The sequence below is a fragment of the Loxodonta africana genome, chromosome 9 (genome assembly GCF_030014295.1).
Source record: "Loxodonta africana isolate mLoxAfr1 chromosome 9, mLoxAfr1.hap2, whole genome shotgun sequence".
In the NCBI taxonomy this organism is placed as follows: domain Eukaryota; kingdom Metazoa; phylum Chordata; class Mammalia; order Proboscidea; family Elephantidae; genus Loxodonta; species Loxodonta africana.
The window spans coordinates 48,530,464-48,550,439 of record NC_087350.1 but is presented as its reverse complement, the minus strand read 5'-3'; the positions used below and the strand labels follow the sequence as shown (position 1 = coordinate 48,550,439).

General features: G+C 39.7%; 1 protein-coding gene across 11 annotated transcripts in view; it reads left to right on the top strand.

Annotated features, from left to right (window-relative positions):
- RALGPS1 (Ral GEF with PH domain and SH3 binding motif 1) overlaps window positions 1-19,976 on the top strand; it is a 407,684-nt gene that overhangs the window by 73,953 nt on the left and 313,755 nt on the right. For all 11 annotated transcript variants that reach the window (XM_064291416.1, XM_064291415.1, XM_064291413.1 and 8 more), the window contains one exon: window positions 15,154-15,204. In XM_064291416.1, the coding sequence (XP_064147486.1) occupies window positions 15,154-15,204 (51 nt within the window). The remainder of the gene's footprint in view (window positions 1-15,153; window positions 15,205-19,976) is intronic.

The following is a 19,976-nucleotide window of genomic DNA, read 5'->3' as shown; positions in this document are numbered from 1 at the left end:
ATGGACTGAGAGGCAGAGTGAGGGAGAGACAGTTCAGAAGCAGAGAGGAGTTGCCGGACCTGAATTGCTGGGATCCCTCAGGCACCATTCCCGGGAGTGGCTGCAGCGGGCTGGTAGTAGTGTTCGGCTGCAATTTCCTCAGGAAGAAGCAGCCAGCTGCTCAGCCTACTCACACCTCCGGAACCAGAGAATAATGGCGCTCTCGGCAAAAGCTAAGTACTTGCGTATATTTTACTGTGCTCCCCCCACCCGCAGGCCGGCTTCAGTGGCTGACTTCCCTGGGCCTGAGATAGGCCCTTTTGAGTGCCTGGAGCCATCCTCCCAGCCTTGGAGAAGGAATAAATTTGGAAATGGAGCAAAAGATAATTTGCCAGCTCCACTAACTGGGGGAGCGCAGGACAGACGAGGGTCCCGTCCAAGCATAAATGGTCCATGGCCTTTGAATACCTTTACCCACTGCATGGACCTGTGTGGGCCTATTTCAGGAGAATAGGCCTTTCTTGGCAGACTACAGCTGTTTCAGCTGTGCGGTGGAGAGGTGGGCATTTGATGTTTGACACCACTTTGCCTAGTAAACAGTCTTCACCTGCCCACATCAGGGGCCTAAGGGCTGGTGGCTCCACTCAGGTCACCCAGCCACCTGTGACAGGGGTCTAAGGGTAACTGGTGCCTCCCAGTCCTTACAACCCAAAATAATGGGTACTCATGGTCCATCTGCAGAACCCACCCACCTGTACACTCTAGGGAAGAGGGACATGATTTCCTCAGAGACACTTAAGGGATGATTCTCAGCCCCCTATGTTGTTCAGAGCATGATCCCCTGCTGCAACCAGATACTGGTACCTACACCAATCACCCCTGCCCTTCTAAGACTGTAGGACAGAGCCCGTACCACACACTTGTTGATCAGGTACCTGGACACCTGAGCTGAATTTCGTACAAGAAAAGTGAATGGACTCCTAGACTGATATACCTGATAACAGCTCTAGCCATCTGGTGACAGGATGTCAGAACTCCAAAGGTGAAAATAATCAAGCTAGCCCACTCAAGCAATCCATTTGAGCATGTCAAAACAAAAACAAAGCAAGAAGCTAGGATACGGTAAGCAAACATAAAATAAACTAATACAATAACTTATAGATGGCTCGGAGACAACAGTCAATATTAAGTCAATTAAAGAAACAAACCATGATCACCTCAACAAGTGCTCAAAACAAAGAATCGATGAATCCTCTGGATGAAGGTGCCTTCCTGGAAGTACCGGATGTAGAATTCGAAAGATTAATATACAGAACTCTTCAAGACGTCAGGAACGAAATTAGGAAGGAGATCAGGCAATATGCTGAACAAGCCAAGGAACACACAGATAAAGTAGTTGAAGAGATTAAAAAGGTTCTTCAAGAGCATAATGAAAAATTTAATAAACTGCAAGAATCCATGGAGAGACAGCAATCAGAAATCCAGAAGATTAACAATAAAGTTTATAGAATTAGACAACTCAGTAGGTTGGAGGAGCAGAATTGAGCGACTGGAAGGCAGAGTTGGTGAACTTAAAGATAAAGCACTTGGCACCAATATATGCGCAGAAAAATCAGATAAAAGAATTTAAAAAATGAAGAAGCCTTAAGAATCATGTGGGACTCTATCAGAGAAATAACCTGCAAGTGATTGGAGTACCAGAACAGGCAGGGATAACAGAAAATACAGAGAATTGTTTAAAGATTTGTTGGCAGAAAACTTCCCTGATATCGTGAAAGATGAGAAGATATTTACCCAAGATGCTCATCAAACTCCACATGAGGTAGATTTTAAGAGAAAGTCACCAAGACATATTATGATCAAACTTCCAAAACCAAAGATAAAGAGAGAATTTTAAGAGCAGCTAGGGATGAACGAAAAGTCATCTACAAAAGAGAGTCAATAAGAATAAGCTCGGACTACTCAGCAGAAACCATGCAGGCAAGAAGGCAATGAGATGACTTATATAAAGTATTGAAGGAAAAAAATTGTGATCCAAGAATCATATATCCAGCAAAACTGCCTTTCAAATATGAAGGTGAAATTAGGACATTTCCAGATCAACAGAAGTTTAGGGAATTTGTAAAAATCAAACCAAAGCTATAAGAAATACTAAAGGGAGCTCTTTGGTTAGAAATCAAAAATACCCAAGTATCAACCCAAGACTAGAACACTGGTCAGAGGAATCCGATGTTAACCCAGACAGGGAAATCACAAAAATAAATCAAGATAAAAAACCCTCAAAACAGGGAAACAATGATGTCATTATGTAAAAGAAGACAAAATTAAAACAATAAAGAGGGACTAAGAAATGTAGCCATAGATCTTCTATATGGAGAGGAAGACAAGGCGATACAAAGAAATAAAAGTTAGGTTTAAATTTAGAAAAATAGGGGTAAATATTAAGGTAACCACAAAGGAGACAAGCTATCTTACACATCAAAATAAAATACAAGAAAAAAATACTCAGCAGAAACAAAGTCAAAAACAAGGAATATGAGGAAAAGACAATATATAAAGATAAATTACTCAGCACAAAAAATTAAGTGGGAAAAAGAAACTGTCAACATCGCACAAAAAAAGACATCAAAATGACAGCACTAAATTCATAGCTATCCATAATTATGCTGAATGTAAATGGGCTAGATGCACCAATAAAGAGACAGAGAGTGGCAGAATGGATGAAAAAACACAATCCGTCTATATGCTGCCTACAGGAGACACACCTTAGACTTAGAGACACAAATGAAATCTCAAAGGATGGAAAAAAATACATCAAGCGAACAATCCAAAAAGAGCAGGAGTAGTAATATTAATTTCTGACAAAATAGACTTTAAAGTTAAATCTGCCACAAAGGATAAGGAAGGACACTATATGATGATCAAAGGGACAATATACCAGAAGGATATAACCATACTAAATATTTATGCATCCAATGACAAGGTGGCTAGATATATAAAACAAACTCTAACAGCATTGAAAAGTGAGATAGACAGCCCAACAATAATAGTAGGAGACTTCAACACACCATTTTAGGTGAAGGACAGGACATCCATGAAGAAGCTCAATGAAGACATGGAAGATCTAAATGTCACAATCTACCAACTTGACCTTATAGACATACACAGAACACTTCACCCAACAGCAGTCAAGTATACCTTCTTTTCTAGTGCACATGGAACATTCTCTAGAATAGACCACATATTAGATCATAAAGGAAGCCTTAGCAGAATCCAAAACGTTGAAATATTACAAAGAATCCTCTCTGACCATGAAGCCATAAAAGTAGAAATCAATAACAGAAAAAGCAGGGAAAAGAAACCAAACACTTGGAAACTGAACAACACCCTGCTCAAAAAAAGACTGGATTATAGAAGACATTAAGGATGGAATAAAGAAATTTTTAGAATCCAATGAGAATGAAAACACTTCCTATCAGAACCTTTGGGACACAGCAAAAGCTGTGCTCAGAGGTCAGTTTATATCAACAAATACACACATAGAAAAAGAAGAAAGGTCCAGAATCAAAGAATTACCCCTACAACTTAAACAAATAGAGATCAACAAAAGAAACCCTCAGGCACCGTAAGAAAGCAAAGAATTAAAAATTAGAGCAGAATTAAATGAAATAGAAAACAGAAAAACAATGGAAAGAATTAACAAGACCAAAAGCTGGTTCTTTGAAAAAATTAACAAAATTGATAAAGCATTGGCCAAACTGACAAAAGAAAAACAGGAGAGGAAGGAAGTAACCCGAATAAGAAATGAGATGGGTGATATTACAACAGACCCAACTGAAAATAAAAGCATCATATCAGATTACTATGAAAAATTGTACCGTAACAAATTTGAAAACCTAGAAAAAATAGATGAATTCCTAGAAACACACTACCTACCTAAACTAACACAAACAGGTTGATCAACTAAATAGACCCATAACAAAAGAAGATATTGAAAAGGTAATCAAAAAACTCCCAGCAAAAAAAAAAAAAACCCTGGCCCTGATGGCTTCACTACGGAGTTCTACCAAACTTTCAGAGAAGAGTTAACACCACTACTACTAAAGGTATTTCAGAGCATAGAAAAGGACGGAATATTTCCAAACTCATTCTATGAAGCCAGCATACCCCTGATACCAAAACCAGGTACAGACACCACAAAAAAAGAAAATTACACACCCTCGTGAACTTAGATGCAAAAATCCTCAACAGAATTCTAGCCAATAGAATTCAACAACATATCAAAAAAATAATTCACCACGACCAAGTGGGATTCATCCCGGGTATGCAGGGTGGTTCAACATTAGAAAAACAATTTATGTAATCCATCGTATAAATAAAACAAAAGACAAGAATCACGTGATTTTATCAGTTGATGCAGAAAAGGCATTTGACAAAGTTCAACACCCATTCATGATAAAAACTCTCAGCAAAATAGGAATAGAAGAAAAATTCCTCAGCATAATAAAAGGTATTTATACAAAGCCAATAGCCAACATCATCCTAAATGGAGAGAGCCTAAAAGCATTCCCCTTGAGATCGGGAACCAGACAAGGATGCCCTTTATCACCCCTCTTATTCAGCATTGTGCTGAAGGTCCTAGCCAGAGCAGTTAGGCTAGATAAAGGAATAAAGGGCATCCAGTCTGGCAAGGAAGAAGTAAAAGTATCTCTGTTTTGCAGATGACATCATACAAATAGAGATATATACAGAAAACCCTAAGGAATCCTCAAGCAAACTACTGAAACTAATGGAAGAGTTCAGCAGAGCATCAGGATGCGAGATAAACATACAAGAATCCATTGGATTCCTCTACACCAACAAAAAGAACATCGAAGAGAAAATCACCAAATCAATACCATTTATAGTAGTCCCCAAGAAGATAAAATACTTAGGAATAAATCTTATCAGAGATGTAAAAGTCTTATACAAAGAAAACTACAGTACACTTCTACAAGAAACCAAAAGAGACCTACATAAATGGAAAACCATACCTTGTTCATTGATAGGAAGACTTAACATTATAAAAATGTCTATTCTACCAAAAGTAATCTATAGATACAATGCAATTCTGGTTCAAATTCCAACGACATTCTTTAATGAGATGGAGAAAAAAATCACCAACTTCATATGGAGGGAAAGAGGCCCCGGATAAGTAAAGCATTACTGAAAAAGAAGAACAAAGTGGGAGGCTTCACTGTACCTGATTTTAGAACCTGTTATACCACCACAGTAGTCAGAACAGCCCATACCTCACACTATACACAAAAACAAACTCAAAATGGATCAAAGACCTAAATATAAAATCTAAAAGGATAAAGATCATGGAAGAAAAAACAGGGACAACGTTAGGAGTCCTAATTCATGGCATAAACAGTATACATAACACTGCTAACAATGCAGAAGAGAAACTAGATCTCTCAGAGCACCTAAAAAACACCTATGCTCATCCAAAGACTTCACCAAATGAGTAAAAAATTACCTACAGACCGGGAAGAAACTTTTAGCTGTGACATTTCTGATCAGTGCCTGATCTCTAAAATCTACATGATACTGCAAAAACTCAACTACAAAAAGACAAATAACCCAATTAAAAAATGGCCAAAGTATATGAACAGAAACTTCACTAAAGAAGACATTCAGGCAGCTAACAGATATATGAGGAAATGCTCACAATCATTAGACATTAAAGAAATGCAAACCAAAACTACAATGAGATTCCATCTCACTCCAACAAGGCTGGCATTAATCCAAAAAACACAAAATGAAAAGTGTTAGAGAGGTTTTGGAGAGAATGGAACACTTCTACACTGCTGGTGGGAATGTAAAATGGTACAACCACTTTGGAAATCGATTTGGCACTTCCTTAAAAAGCTACAAATAGAACTACCGTACGACCCAGCAATCTCACTCCTTGGAATATGTCCTAGAGAAATAAGAGCCTTTACACGAATAGATATATGCACACCCATGTTTATTGCAGCACCGTTTACAATAGCAAAAAGATGGAAGCAACCAAGGTACCCATCAATGGATGAATGGATAAATTATGGTATATTCACAGAATGGAATACTGTGCATCGATAAAAAACAGTGATGAATCTGTGAAACATTTCATAACATGGAGGAATCTGGAAGGCATTATGTTGAGTGAAATTAGTTGCAAAAGGACAAATATTGTATGAGACCACTATTATAAGAACTTGAGAAATAGTTTAAACAGAAAAGAATATATTCTTTGAAGGGTACAAGAGTGGGGAGGGAGGGAAGGAGGGAAATGGGTATTCACTAATTAGATAGTAAGTAACAACTACTTTAGGTGAAGGGAAAGTCAACATAGAATACAGGAGTGGTCAGCACGGAATCAACCAAAAGCAAAGAAGTTTCCTGAATAAACTGAACGCTTCGAAGGCCAGCATAGCAGGGGTGGGGTTCGGGGACCATGGTTTCAGGGGACATCTAAGTCAATTGCATAATAAAATCTATTAAGAAAACATTCTGCATTCCACTTTGGAGGGTGGCGTCTGTGGTCTTAAATGCTAGCAAACAACCATCTGAGATGCATCAATTGGTCTCAACCCACCTGTAGCAAAGGAGAATGAAGAACACCAAAGACAGAAGGTAATTATGAGCCCAAGAGGTGGGAAGGGCCACATAAACCAGAGACTACATCAGCCTGAGATCAGAAGAACTAGATGGTGTCAGGCTACAATCGATGACTGCCCTGACAGGGAACACAACAGAGAGCCCCTGAGGGAGCAGGAGATCAGTGGGATGTAGACCCCAAATTTCGTAAAAAGACCAGACTTAATGGTCGGACTGAGGTTAGAAGGGTCCCTGTGGTCATGGTCCCCAATCTTCTGTTAGCCCTAGACAGGAACCATTCCCAAAGCCAACTGCTCAGACAGGGATTGGACTGGACAATGGGACTGAAAATGACGCTGGTGACGAATGAGGTTCTAGTAGACACATGAGACTATGTTGGCATCTCCTATCTGGAGGGGAGATGAGAGGGCATAGGTGGTCAGAAGCTGGCGGAATGGACACAAAAAGAGAGAGTGGAGAGGAGTATGTTGTCTCATTAGGGGGAGAGCAATTAGGAGTACATAGCAAGGTGTATGTAAATTTTTGTATGAGAGACTGACCTGATTTGTAAACTTTCATTTAAAGCACAATAAAAATTAAAAAAAAATGGGTTAAGGGTCCCTGGGTGGCACTGAAAGTTTATGCTTGACTGGTAACCAAATGGTTGGTGGCTTGGACCCTCCCAGCAGCACTGCAGAACAGGTCTGCTGAACTGCTTCTGTAAAGATTACAGCCGAGAAAACTCTATAGAACAGTCCTACTGTGTAACACATGGGGTCTCCCAAGTCACAAATCAACAATGGAAACAAAATCAACAACAAAAAATATTGGGAAAAGAAAATGGAGTAACATAATCAAGAGAAAAAAAAGAGCTAAAAATTCTATTTCCAGCAAAACTGACTTTCAAATATAAAGGACATGAACAAACTGTTATGAATATGGAAGACCTCAGAGAGATTATTGTTCCAATGAACGCTTTAGACAAATATCACTGTAAAGACTGGTGGAGAGCAGTTACTTACAGAACTAAGACTAAACGAGGATTAAAAAGGAGAGGACATAGTGTATAATGGCTGTTATTCCCAGATAATAAATACGTTATGACTATTATAATATAAACTATAAAAATAAGAGAGATTGGAGAGAACACATTTGAAAGTTTTATAATTATTCTCAATTATATTAGTGGTGATCACATTAATATTGTTACCCTGAGACTGTTGTGTGTGAAATGTGGGATAAAGTAAATGAATAATTATGGGATATTGTAACTCATTATATCCTGTGTCCTTTAGATCAGCATTTTCAATATGAAGAGGGTAAGTTAAAAAAAAAAAAAAGTGGTCCTAAATTGAAATTGGAAATATTACTATGAATTCCAGATCGTGGTCTTGCAGTGTCATTTCTCACTAAAAGAAACCAGTGTTGCCTGGAGAACTGGTTGATTCCAAGTCAGGGACAGGAAATGTTCAAGATGAGCCTGGTACATCTTGCCATACCAGTGAGTAACCTATCAGAGACTACTAGGGTCGTGTCAAAAAGACACAGGAGTCAACTAAAAGAAACTTCCACTGCTCACAGATAGGACAATTCCAGCTTCAAAAGGATATTAATTGTAATTGAAAGCCATCGAATAATTGATCACCTTTGGAGGGTGATAGAAACTAATTTATTGTCTTGAAAACTAATAAATAAAAGGCAAGAATCAAGTGTTTGTCCTGGCTTTCACTTTCGAACTGTACTGGCTAAGGAGAAAATAAGCCAAAAAAAACAAACCTATTGCCATCAAGTTGATTCTGACTCTCAGCAACCCTGCAGGATGGAGTAGAGCTGCCCCATAATGTTTCCAAGGAGTGGCTGGTGGATTTGAACTGCCAACCTTTTAGTTAGCAGCTGAACTCTTAACCAGTATGCCGTTAGGGCTCCAGATGAGGAATGTGCCTCTTTATTAAATTATTCCAAGTAATAAATAAAAAAATAAATGGAATATCATCATCTGGTAATCCCCAGTGAGTTAATAGATCTAAGCATTAAGTATCAGTGGCCAATTACATCACAAAAAGAGTGATATTTTGTGTTTTATGATGAAAGTACACACCACCACTCCCAATCTTGCCTAAAGGATCAAGCCTATGTCCACTCAAGCCTCTGGGCCTAGCTGCTGATGCGCAGGAAATGCAAAGGACAGAGGAACATGTTAACCTGTGCCATGATTGTGGGGAACTGTGTGGGTCAAATGGCCTGAGTTTTTCAACAGATACATTATAAGGAAATAAAGGGATGGAGAGAATACCTGTAGATTAAAAGAGACTTAAAAGGTGGGCAACACTTGAATGATAAAATCGTGAAGAAACTTGAGGAAGTGATTACTCTAAAATTCAGGATAGTGGTTCCTTTTGGTGGAAAGGAGGGGCTTGTGATTTGGGAAGGGCACATGGAGAAATTTCTGGGGTGGCTGTTTCTTGACCGAGGTGATGGTTACAAGGTGTTCATCTTATAATAAGTTGTTAAACCATGCATTTGTTTAGTGTGTTTTTCTGTAAATGTGTGTTATTTTACAATAAAAAGATAGAAATTTTAAAAAAGCCCATTTTTTATTGGGGGCTTCTCTACAGCTAGACATCAGCCCTACTCCCTCAATGGCTGGAAACAGAACAAAAAGCAAGCCTAGAAATTGTCTTTATCACTCATCAATCCATTATGGTCATCTTTCCAGGTCAATATGTATAGATTTAATTCAGTACTTTTAAAAGATTCATAATATTCCAGAGTCTAGATATACCATAATTTTTTTCAACAATTTTCTTTACTTTCAGGTTGTTGCCACATTTTTGTTACTATAAAGAATGGTGCAGTAAACATGCATATTTATATCCATATCAAATCTTTGTATCTATATATAAAGTCTTTTTATATGCCAGTGTTTTTCTTTCTGTAGTTAATAGGGTTTATTGTGTCAAACATTCTCATTTCAATTTTTATGAGAAATATATAAATGCAGTTCATGATCCTGAATCAAGAAAAAATTTTTGCAAAAAACAGTATTGGGATAATCATCAAAATTTGAATATGGACTCTATATTATACTGTTGTTGTTACATCCCATCGAGTCGGTTCCAACTCATAGTGATCCTAATCACAACCCAACTAAACACTGCCTGATTCTGTGCCATCCTGACAATTGTTGCTATGCTTGGGTCAATTGCAGCCATTGTGTCAGTCCGTCTTATTGAGGGTTGTCCTCTTTTTTGCCGACCCTCTACTAAGCATGATGTTCCTCTCCAGGGACTGATCCCTCCTGATAACATGTCCAAAGTATGTGAGAAGTAGTCTTGCCATACTTGCTTCTAAAGAGCTTTCTGGTTGTACTTCTTCCAAGACAAATTTGTTCGTTCTTTTGGCAATCCATGGTATATTCAATATTCTCACCAACACCACAATTTGAAGGTGTCAGTTCTTCTTTGGTCTTCCTTATTCATTGTCAAGCTTTCCCATGCATATGAGCTGATGGAAAACACCATGGCTTAGGTCAGGTACACCTTAGTCCTCAAGGTGACATCTTTGTTTTTCAATACTTTAAAGAGGTCTTTTGTAGCCAATTTGCCCAATTCTATGCGTCTTTTTATTTCTTGACTGCAGCTTCCATGGGTGTTGATTGTGGATCCAGGTAAAATGAAACCCTCGACAACCTCAATCTTCTCTCCATTTATCATGATGTTGCTTATCGGTCCAGTTGTGAAGATTTCTTGTTTTCTTTATGTTGAGGTGTAATTGATACTGAAGGCTGTGATCTTTGATCTTCATTAGTAAGTGCTTCAAGTCCTCTTCACTTTCAGCAAGCAGGGTTATGTCATCTGCATAACCCAAGTTCAGCCTTCCTCCAATCCTGATGCCCTTTTCTTCATATAGTTCAGCTTCTCAGATTATTTGCTCAGAGTTATATTATGTAGTATACTATGTAATATTATTTTACCAATGATAAACCTCCTGAATTTAATAATTTTACTATAATACAAGAAAATGGTCTTGTTCTTAGGAAGTACATGCTGAAGATTTAGGGGTAAAAAGTCGTAATATCTGCACCTAACTCTCAGATGGTTCAGAAAAAAAGTATGTATATATATAATTATATACTTAGAGATAAAGCAAATGAAACAGAATGTTAATAATTTGTGAATCTAGGTGAAGGATTGTGAGAGCTATTTTACTATTCTTACAACATTTTGCAGGTTTAAAAATAAATAGTTAAACTTTTTAACGAGATACTACCAGATTACTTTCCAAAAATAACAGTTCACAGTCCCATTGTAGTGATGGCACTGATGGACAGCTAGTGGGATCTTCCTGTTTTAATTTGCATTTCCCTGATGACAATTCTCAAATTCCCTAAGTACTTCCTGTGCTCTGGGAGTAGAAGCAGGAATATATTTTTGGAGCTGATTACTTTTTGTTTTGTGAAATTCTTTCCATGAGCCCTCCTGGTCATGCATTGGTAGAGTGATATTCTCCATTTAATTAAAATCTTATTTATCTTAAGATCACACATACCATTGATTTGCCAAAAGTTTTTTGTTTATTTGGGTGCTGGAAGGAGAGGGGGAAACACTGCATTCAATTTATGTGAAAACGTTTTTGGCTAACCCAGTAGCCAAATAACTGATACCACTTTTTTCTTTAGGGCCATATTGTGAAGTGCTCCAATAGGTCTCTCAAGCCTGAAGAATTCATTTGCACTGAAACATGTTTTCATGTGTAGAGACTGGCAGTTTCCCTTAAATATCTGGATTTTTAGATGGCCTGGACTAGAAGGAAGGAGGAGCTGGGAGAAGGGGCTGTGATTAAGGAAGCATTGCCAGGTGACTAGCTTAACTGAACATCCTGTGTGTAGGCTTTCTTCCAGAAATAAGGATAAACCATTAAGAAATTGTTTGGGAGTGTCCGTGTTCAATCCAAGACATGTATTCCCCACTACTGGGAGAATTTGCTGCTTGGAAATGAGTGGGAGCCTCACTGTCTAGTGTTTCTGTTGAAGCTGTAACACACCCCTGGGAAATCCTCTTCCTCTCCAGGAAGCCAGGACGTCTCTCCTGAGGGAGAGGCAGGGTCTCCCATGACCCAGAGCCGCCTGTGAAGTATAATAGGACCTGACCTTGTCTTGCAGGTCCCTACCCACACCCTCCTTTTTTGGAAAAACTGCCTTCCTTGGAGTGTTCAAACTTGTGGGAAGGATTGCTCATCAGCAATCTTTTTACACGCATTTGGTCTTTCAGTAAAATGACATGAAACTTAAAATCTGATATTTTTACCTAAGTATCTTGTATTGATATGTTCTTGCTGTGGACATTGCATCTTCTTTTTGATGAAAATTGAGAGGCTAGAAATAGGGATTTTTCTAAAAAATCCTCGGATTATGTGTTTAGGATCAGTCAATGTATTTTAAGTCTGGTGACCCCTGTTGTTTGTTTGTTTTGAGTAAAACTCTTGAATACATTTTCTGACTTATGGTCTGAACAGGGATCAGAATATTTGAAACTGGGACCATCAAAAAAAAAATCTGAAACATAAAATCATTATTTTAATAAATCATTTGGAAATTCAGTAGCAAACCCTAGAGCTTACGGCAGTATGGAAAGGAAGTTTTCTCATTTTCACTTTAGCAGATTTTGGTTCTTTTCCTAAATGACATTACAAACATCCTGCCGGTTTTCCCGAACAGGGAGTTAACATGAACTGCAGGAGAGATTTCCAAGGCCCTCTGAGCCTTCAGCTCAAATCTCCTGTTTTCACAAGGCCTTTTTGTTCCCCAGGATGGCAGAATTAATCCAAATACAAGGAACACTTGGCTAATAATCTTGATGGGTCTGGCAGAAGAAATGCCAGTCTGTTTGCATTTGCTCAGGACTTAGATCTGGGCCTTATGGCCCAGCCTTCAGGCCTTGCAAGCCACTCAACACTTGGATTATGAGGGCCAGATCTGTGTTGTGCTAATGTTAAATGCCCCTCACCACTGGAGGGTGGAACCCAGAGGTGGAACGACTTGAATCTACAGCAAATGCTTCTTTACTCCTGGTGCCATCCTCTGTCTTTCTGCCAAGCTTCCATTAGAGACAGCATTTTGCCCCTGTGCCCATGAAGAGCAGTAGCTCCTTTGCTGAGAATGGCATGCTGTGGCTTGCATCCTGTACATCTCAGAAATCCAGCGACCTTGGACCATCTCTGAATTGGGCCAAGAGCTGCCTACATTTCTGTACCTAAGCCCTGACTTGTGGTCACAGTCGACATGCTTGTGCATAGTGCCATTTTTCTCCAACATATTTTTTTTTTTTAATTTAATTTTTATTGTGCTTTGAGTGAAAGTTTACAAATCAGGTCAGCCTCTCATACAAAAACTTACACACACCTTGCCATACACTCCTAATTGCTCTCCCTCTAATGCGACAGCACAGCTCTTCTCTCCACCCTCTCTCCTCGTGTCCGTTGGAGTAGCTTCTGGCCCCCTCTGCCCACCCATCTCCCCTCCAGACAGGAGATGGCCAACATAGTCTCATGTGTCTACTTGATCCAAGAAGCCCGTTCTTCACCAGTTACATTTTCCATGCTGTATTCCAGTCTGATCCCTGTCTGAAGAGCTGGCTTTTGGAATGGTTCCTGTCTTGGGGTAACAGGAGGTCTGGGGACCATGGCCTCCGGAGTCCTTCTAGACCCAGTCTGACCATTAAGTCTGGTCTTTTTACGAGAATTTGGGGTCTTCATCCCACTGCTCTGTTGCTCCCTCAGGGGTTCTCTGTTTTTTTCTCTGTCAGGGAAGTCATCGGTTGTGGCTGGGCACCATCTAGGTCTTCTGGACTCAGGCTGATGTAGTCTCTGGTTTATGTGGTCTTTTCTGTCTCTTAGGCTTGTAATTACCTTGTGTCTTTGGTGTTCTTCATTCTTCCTTGCTCCAAGTGGTTTGAGACCAATTGATGCATCTTAGATGGCTGCTTGCTTGTGTTTAAGACCCCAGATGCCACTCTCCAAAGTGGGATGCAGAATGTTTTCTTAATAGATTTTATTATGCCAATTGACTTAGATGTCCCTTGAAACCATGGTGCTCAAACCCCCGCCCCCTGCTACACTGGCCCTCGAAGCAGCCAACATATTCTTGATGTGAGGCCTTTTTTCATGACAATGTTTGTTGGCTCAGTGTAACAGCTTTCTTTTAATTTTCTCTAAAGCAGCTTTGATGCATTGAGACTCAGACAAATTCATGGTTCCTTATTTCCTAGTTCACTTACTGGTCAAGAACCATAAGTTCACATGTCAGTGCTTCAGCCCACCTATGTGACTTCCCTTTTGCCAAAAACATATATATATTTATTGAGCATCCTTCACATACCAGACATTCTATGCATCTTGTTTTGAGTTTTTACGAAGATCCTGTAAGATAGTTGTTGTCATCGGTTTCTAGAGTGGCACCTGAGGTAGGAGAGGTTCAGTCACATGTAAAGAGAATATTGCTGTTAAGCAACAGTGTCCAGACGCAGACCTGGGCCCCACTGATTCCAGAGCCCACATTTGTTTCACTGCATCATGTCATACCTGGTACCCTCGTGTTCAATGGACAGGGTGTCTTCTCCCATTAACAGGCATCCAAAGGCCCTCATTTCTCCTTTCCCTACCTGTCACAGAGGCATCAGTTAACTGAGATCTGGCATCCCATGTGATATAAGGAGGTAGATTGGTCATGTGAAGTGTGTCAGTCCATACCTTGACCTGCAAAATTGTTAGCAATAGTGCCTTCTCTTATGATATGTGAACTTCTAACTATAGGAACAGACTTTTAATATAACGTGTGTTTTCTTTGTTGATGACATTAGTGCTTCTCAAGCTAGCTATGGTGAGGAATCAGTTTTTTCATTTTCAATCTGTTGAGGACTGATTGCTTTTTTAAAAAATGTGATAAAAATGTCCTGGTAATGTCAAATTACTGTAAAAGTTTCCAAACCCTTGCTCTCAACTTCTGTACTTATCTTGTTGTGGGCTGGTGGAACAAACGGTTCATGGACCAACACTGGTATGTGGATGTACTCTACTGTATAATTTAGGGAAGGCGTAAACTTTGGAAGAAAGGTATAATTTCTATAAACTATAGATTTAAATTTAACTGTAGGGTGATAGATACTGTCTCTGTTTAGCATTCTAATTTTTAATATGTGTCTGCAACTTTTTAAAATTATAAAAGTAATTCATGCTTGAAACAAAAATTGAAATAGTACAAAAATGTCCAAAGTAAAAATGTTCCGCTTACTTCCCGCCCCACCCTCCAAACAACTGTTACCAATTCTTAAATTGAAAGTTCATCTCACATTCAAGAGAGAAGGATGTGGATCAAGATTTATGAAGAGAGAAGGCAGGGAGAGACATTTTAGAAATTCATCCAATTTTCTACTCCTATCTTGTTTTTTATTTTAAGGGGGAAAATATAACTTTCACAAACATCTTATTACCACAGTAAAATGAAAATTATCTTTGATTTACAGTATTTTCTAACACTGTTTTCTTTTGTTGCAGAGCCAGATTACATTAATGGACATACCTGTGTTTAAAGCCATCCAACCAGAGGTCTGTACTTGGTCCTTTACACTCTTATACTAAGTAAGGTTGTTGCTGGGAGGAGAATTTAGTCACTATTAGTAAGCTCAGTTTCTCTCTTGAAGTCTCTATAATTGCATGGTATCGTCTTAAGCCCCTGTCAGTGGGAGCATCCAGGAACTTTCCATCCTTGACAGTGTTCATTAGTTGAACAAGGTGTTTGGGTTCTTCAGAGAATGGCACCTTGTTTTGGCCACTCCAGCAGAACTGGGAGCAGTTGGTCCCATAGGCCTCTGTGTCTCAGAGTCGGGCCTTGCCACACCAATTCCTTTTACCAGGTTCCTCCTACTGAAAACATTCACTGTCAAGAAGGGGAGGTAAGCAGGATGTTTTTCTAGAGAGCTTTCTTTTCTTTTTGCTAATCCTCAAATCTGGTGGTTGCCTTGTTCCTGTTTTTCAACTAGTTGTCACAGCAAAACACAAAACTATTTACATTAAAAGCATATGTACATTTTTAGAAACAGCGTATTCAATAAAGGGAAAACTGTTGATTTTACTTTTAAAGAAAATTCCTGGAAATGCTTAGCAATTGTTAACAAGGCTATACAGGTATTTCAGTCAGGGTTCTTTTTTTATTTGAAGCAAATAATAGAAATCTATTTCAAAGTAGTTTAACAGGTGGAAGAGGAATTGATTACAAGGAGAAAGGGGCACTTTACAGAATCTGTAGGCTTGGAGTCCAGTCAGTCTGGAGAGCCAGCCAGTACTCAGGCAGTCTCTGCTTCTTGCCTCTGCATTTCCCTCTCCCTGCCATCTTTTCTGTCTGTGCCTGATATCTTTTCTGTCTGTCCAACCTAGCCTCCGCCAAGGGTCCACATTTATATGTTTCATTTAAGCTACGGGCCCAGACTGAGATTAGCAACTTCAGTCCAGCTCAGTTTAGTCACATGTCCAGTGCTGGTCCGGTCACCTAAGATCAGAAGTATGTGGTCAGAACGGACAGACATGACCGGGGGGACCCAGCCTAGTGAGTAAGATACAGGCTTCAGAGAATAGGGTGTGGATGTGGAGATATGTCAAAGTGGATATGCCACATACCGAGTGTGTGAAGTCCAGAGCACTCTTAGTGTACATGTCCTTCCTCTTACAGTACAGCGACTGTTAAGACTTTGAGAAAGACAGAATACTTCAATACAAAGTCAGACAAAGTATCCAGGCCTACTTGGAACTGACATCTAACCTAGTACAAATGAAGAGGAAACTAGTGCGACTAGCAGTGTTTAGCATTTTATGTGAAGACATGGCAGTGATTTGTATTTATGTGTGTGTGTGTGTGTGTGCATTAGGCTTGGGGAGCAGAGTTGTTTGCTTTTTTGAATTGACTGACTACCGTTTTGTGTTCTGTTCAAATGTGCAATTATCTACTCTTTTTAATTGAAAAAAAAAAAAAAAACACAAAGCTCACTAGTAGATCCATTGCATCTTAGAACCTTTTGGGGGAGCAGCTGTGTGACTGTCTTAGTTTGCAGCTGAAGCTGTTCTCATCATGCTCTCTGGTTGGCTCTGATCTGGAGCAACTTGTGGATCTTTATTCTTTGTCCTGAGAAAACAAGGTGTGCAAATCACCTTCGGTGAGCCCCAGGTATAGAGTTTCTAACGGAGCAGCATTGTGGCCTGGGGAATCCCTGGCTCAGCAGCCTCCTGCATGTGCCTGGGTATGATGGGCAGGGACCTTCCTCTTCAGAAGCACAAGTAGGGCCACATCAAGCCTTTCCTTCAAGGCACCACCGTTTGGAAGGTGCCTCGTCCAAGGCTGTCTTGTGTTTTGCTTATCTTGTTTCAAGTTGTGACAAGACATTAAAGTGGAGATGTTTTGCTTTAAATATTTTAGTTTTTGGAGTATTTGTTCTCAGCTGTAGCTGTATATTGGAATCAGTTGGCAACTTTTGAACCATGGGGTACCCAACCCTACCCTAGACCATTGAATCTGAATCTTTGGATTGGGGCTGGAACCCAGTCAACCTTATTTTATAAAAGTTTACCAGGTGATTCTGATGCACAGTGAGGGTTAAGAGCTAATTGCTTCATGGTATCTGGAGAAACCCCAAACTTGAATGTCTTGGTTCTATAAGGTATTAGTAGCTAAAAATGGAAGAGTTTGCTCCTCATTGTCAAAACTGCGGTTTAAAGGAAGACCCTGGGAGCTGCCCCAGCCTTTTTGCTGTTATTATTGTTGTTAGCAGACTACAAACTGGAATTTTTTCCCCTGGGGATGCCTGCCATGTTGTGTCTGGACCACCCCAGAATTGGAAGGACATGAATAAGAGGGACGATTTCAAGTTTGATGCAGGCAAGGCTTTCCAGGAAGCACAGGCCAGCATCTGAGAGCAAGATGAACACCGTGAGTGATCTGGACTCCCAGGAGATCAGGGAACATGTGGACTGGTGCCTTTCAACCCTGGCTGGGTATCAGAATCAGCTGGGGAATGCTGTAAAAATACAGATGCCTAGGGCCCACCCTTTGAGATTCTGATTTCATGTGGCTAGAGAGGGGCTGGGAAATCTGCTTTTGAACAGCTCCTCAGTGGTGTACAACCAAGGATGAGAACCAGGGATGTAGGTGATTATAAGACTGATAATAATTTGCTTTGTGAAATCCTAATTCCCTAAAGATTTTGTCCTTGCCTAGTTACTAAGATTACCCTCAATTCAGCCCTATATAGATAATGAGTAGAAGGTTGGCTGTCTGCTGAGTAATCAGTACTTGAATTAGGCCTGTCTGAGCCCAGAGACCAAGTACTTAGCCACTACTTGTTGTGGGTATGGCCTATTCCCTAACATAACGTCAATAGCATTATCACACCTTACAAAATTAGCAGTAATTCCTTGGTATCAGAGAACAAACCCAAACCCAAACCCATTGCTGTTGAATTGATTCTGACTCCTAGAGACCCTCTCAACAGAGTAGAACTGCCCCACATGGTTTCCAAGGCTGTAAATCATTACGGAAGCGGATTGCCACACCTTTCTCCCACATCAGAGTAGGCAGTCAAGTTTCAAATTTCTTTACTTGTCTCAAAAAGAAACCAAACAATCAAAAATAACAGCAGCAACAATTATGAGATCCATGCACTGCATTTGGTTATTATGTGTATTAACGTCTGTTTTGTTCTAGTGACCATCCTCTCTTTTTTCCCCCATGCCCTTCTATTGAAGACTAAGTTGGTCGTGCTGTGTAATGGCCCACATTTTGAATTTTCTGCTTCCTCTTAGGTGGCTTAACTTTTTTTCACCTGCCCTGAATATTTTCTGTCAACTGAAAGTTAACCCTAAAGGCTAGATTGGACTTGGGTTCAGCCTTTTTGGGAAGAATATTTTATAGGTGGTACTGGGTACTTCATACTATACATCACATTAGGAGGCATATGATTGCCCTACTCTTTGCCAGGTGAAGATTGATCAGTGGATTCAGGGGGTGACTCTCTGGTCCATCTACCTCTTATGTAATAATTTCATCTATTCATAATCTGCCTGAATTAAGCATTTTATTAGAGTTAGCCAAATGGTGATTTTTCTAATTCTATCATTCTTCCTATATTTATAGCTGAAATCTTAAGAATTTGTCCTTATCAACTAGGGCTATGTTCTTTCCTTCTAATTGTCAGTTTTCAGAGCAAGCACTTGGTACCCTGGTTATCTCCAATGATGGCTGCTGGTGTGCGTGTGTGTGTGTGTGTGTTTTGTTTAGATTTTGGTGGACAGTATCTGTGTCTCAGTATTATAATGAACTCATGAATTTTTTAAATATCCTATGCATTTCAATCAGTTGTAATAACTATTCTTTTTTGATGTATAAATTGTCCCATTTTTGGCCAGTAGGAGCCCTTTCACGTTGGCTCTTGTATCCTTTTAGCATGATCCCGTGAGTCTTTAGATGGCTTTATTGCTGTTTGGCTCAATAAGATATATCAGGATCATGTTGTACATTTCCTACCACAGACCTGGAATCAGGCATTCCTTCAAGGAGTGCTGGTTTCTTTTAGTGGAGAATAACGTTTAGAAACCATGTTTGGGTGAAGGGATGCTCATTGCTACTGACTTGCTATAGCTTTGAGGCCTTTTCAGTGGACAGAGATAGAAAATATTTGTTTTTGAGAAGAAAAATTGAGAGTTCATAGGTGTAGTGGTTGTTGTGTTGCTGTCGAGTCAGCTCTGGCTCATGGCAATCTTATGGAAAACAGACTGACACATTGGTTGTGTTACATCTTATTTGTTGGTATGTTTGAGTCCATTATTGTGACTGTTGTTCAACTCATCTCATTGAGGTTTATTTTCACTGACCCTCTATTTTACCAAACATGATGTCTTTTTGTAGGGATTGGTCTTTCCTAATGGTGTGTCCAAAGTAAGTGAGTCAAAGTCTAGCTATCCTCGTTTATAAGGAGGATTCTGGTTGTATTTCTTCTAAGACTGGTATGTTCACTCTTTCAGCAGTCCACAGTTTTTCAATATTCTTTGCCAGTGCCACAATTTGAATGCATCAGTTCTTCTCTTTTCCTTTTTCATTGTCCAGCTTTTGCATGCATGTGAGGTGGTTGAAATAGTTGTGGTGGATGATATTATTTCTTCAAAACTCTTCCTTCTCCCCTCATACTTATCATAGCTTCACTGTGAGTGATGTATACTTCCCCCCGCCCACGTGTCTGTGGAACATGGGCAGAAACGATAGTGTGCAAGTGCTGAGTGGAGGTGATAAGAGGCATGGCAAGCTTCCACCAACTCTCTTGGAACTTCCACTCTCT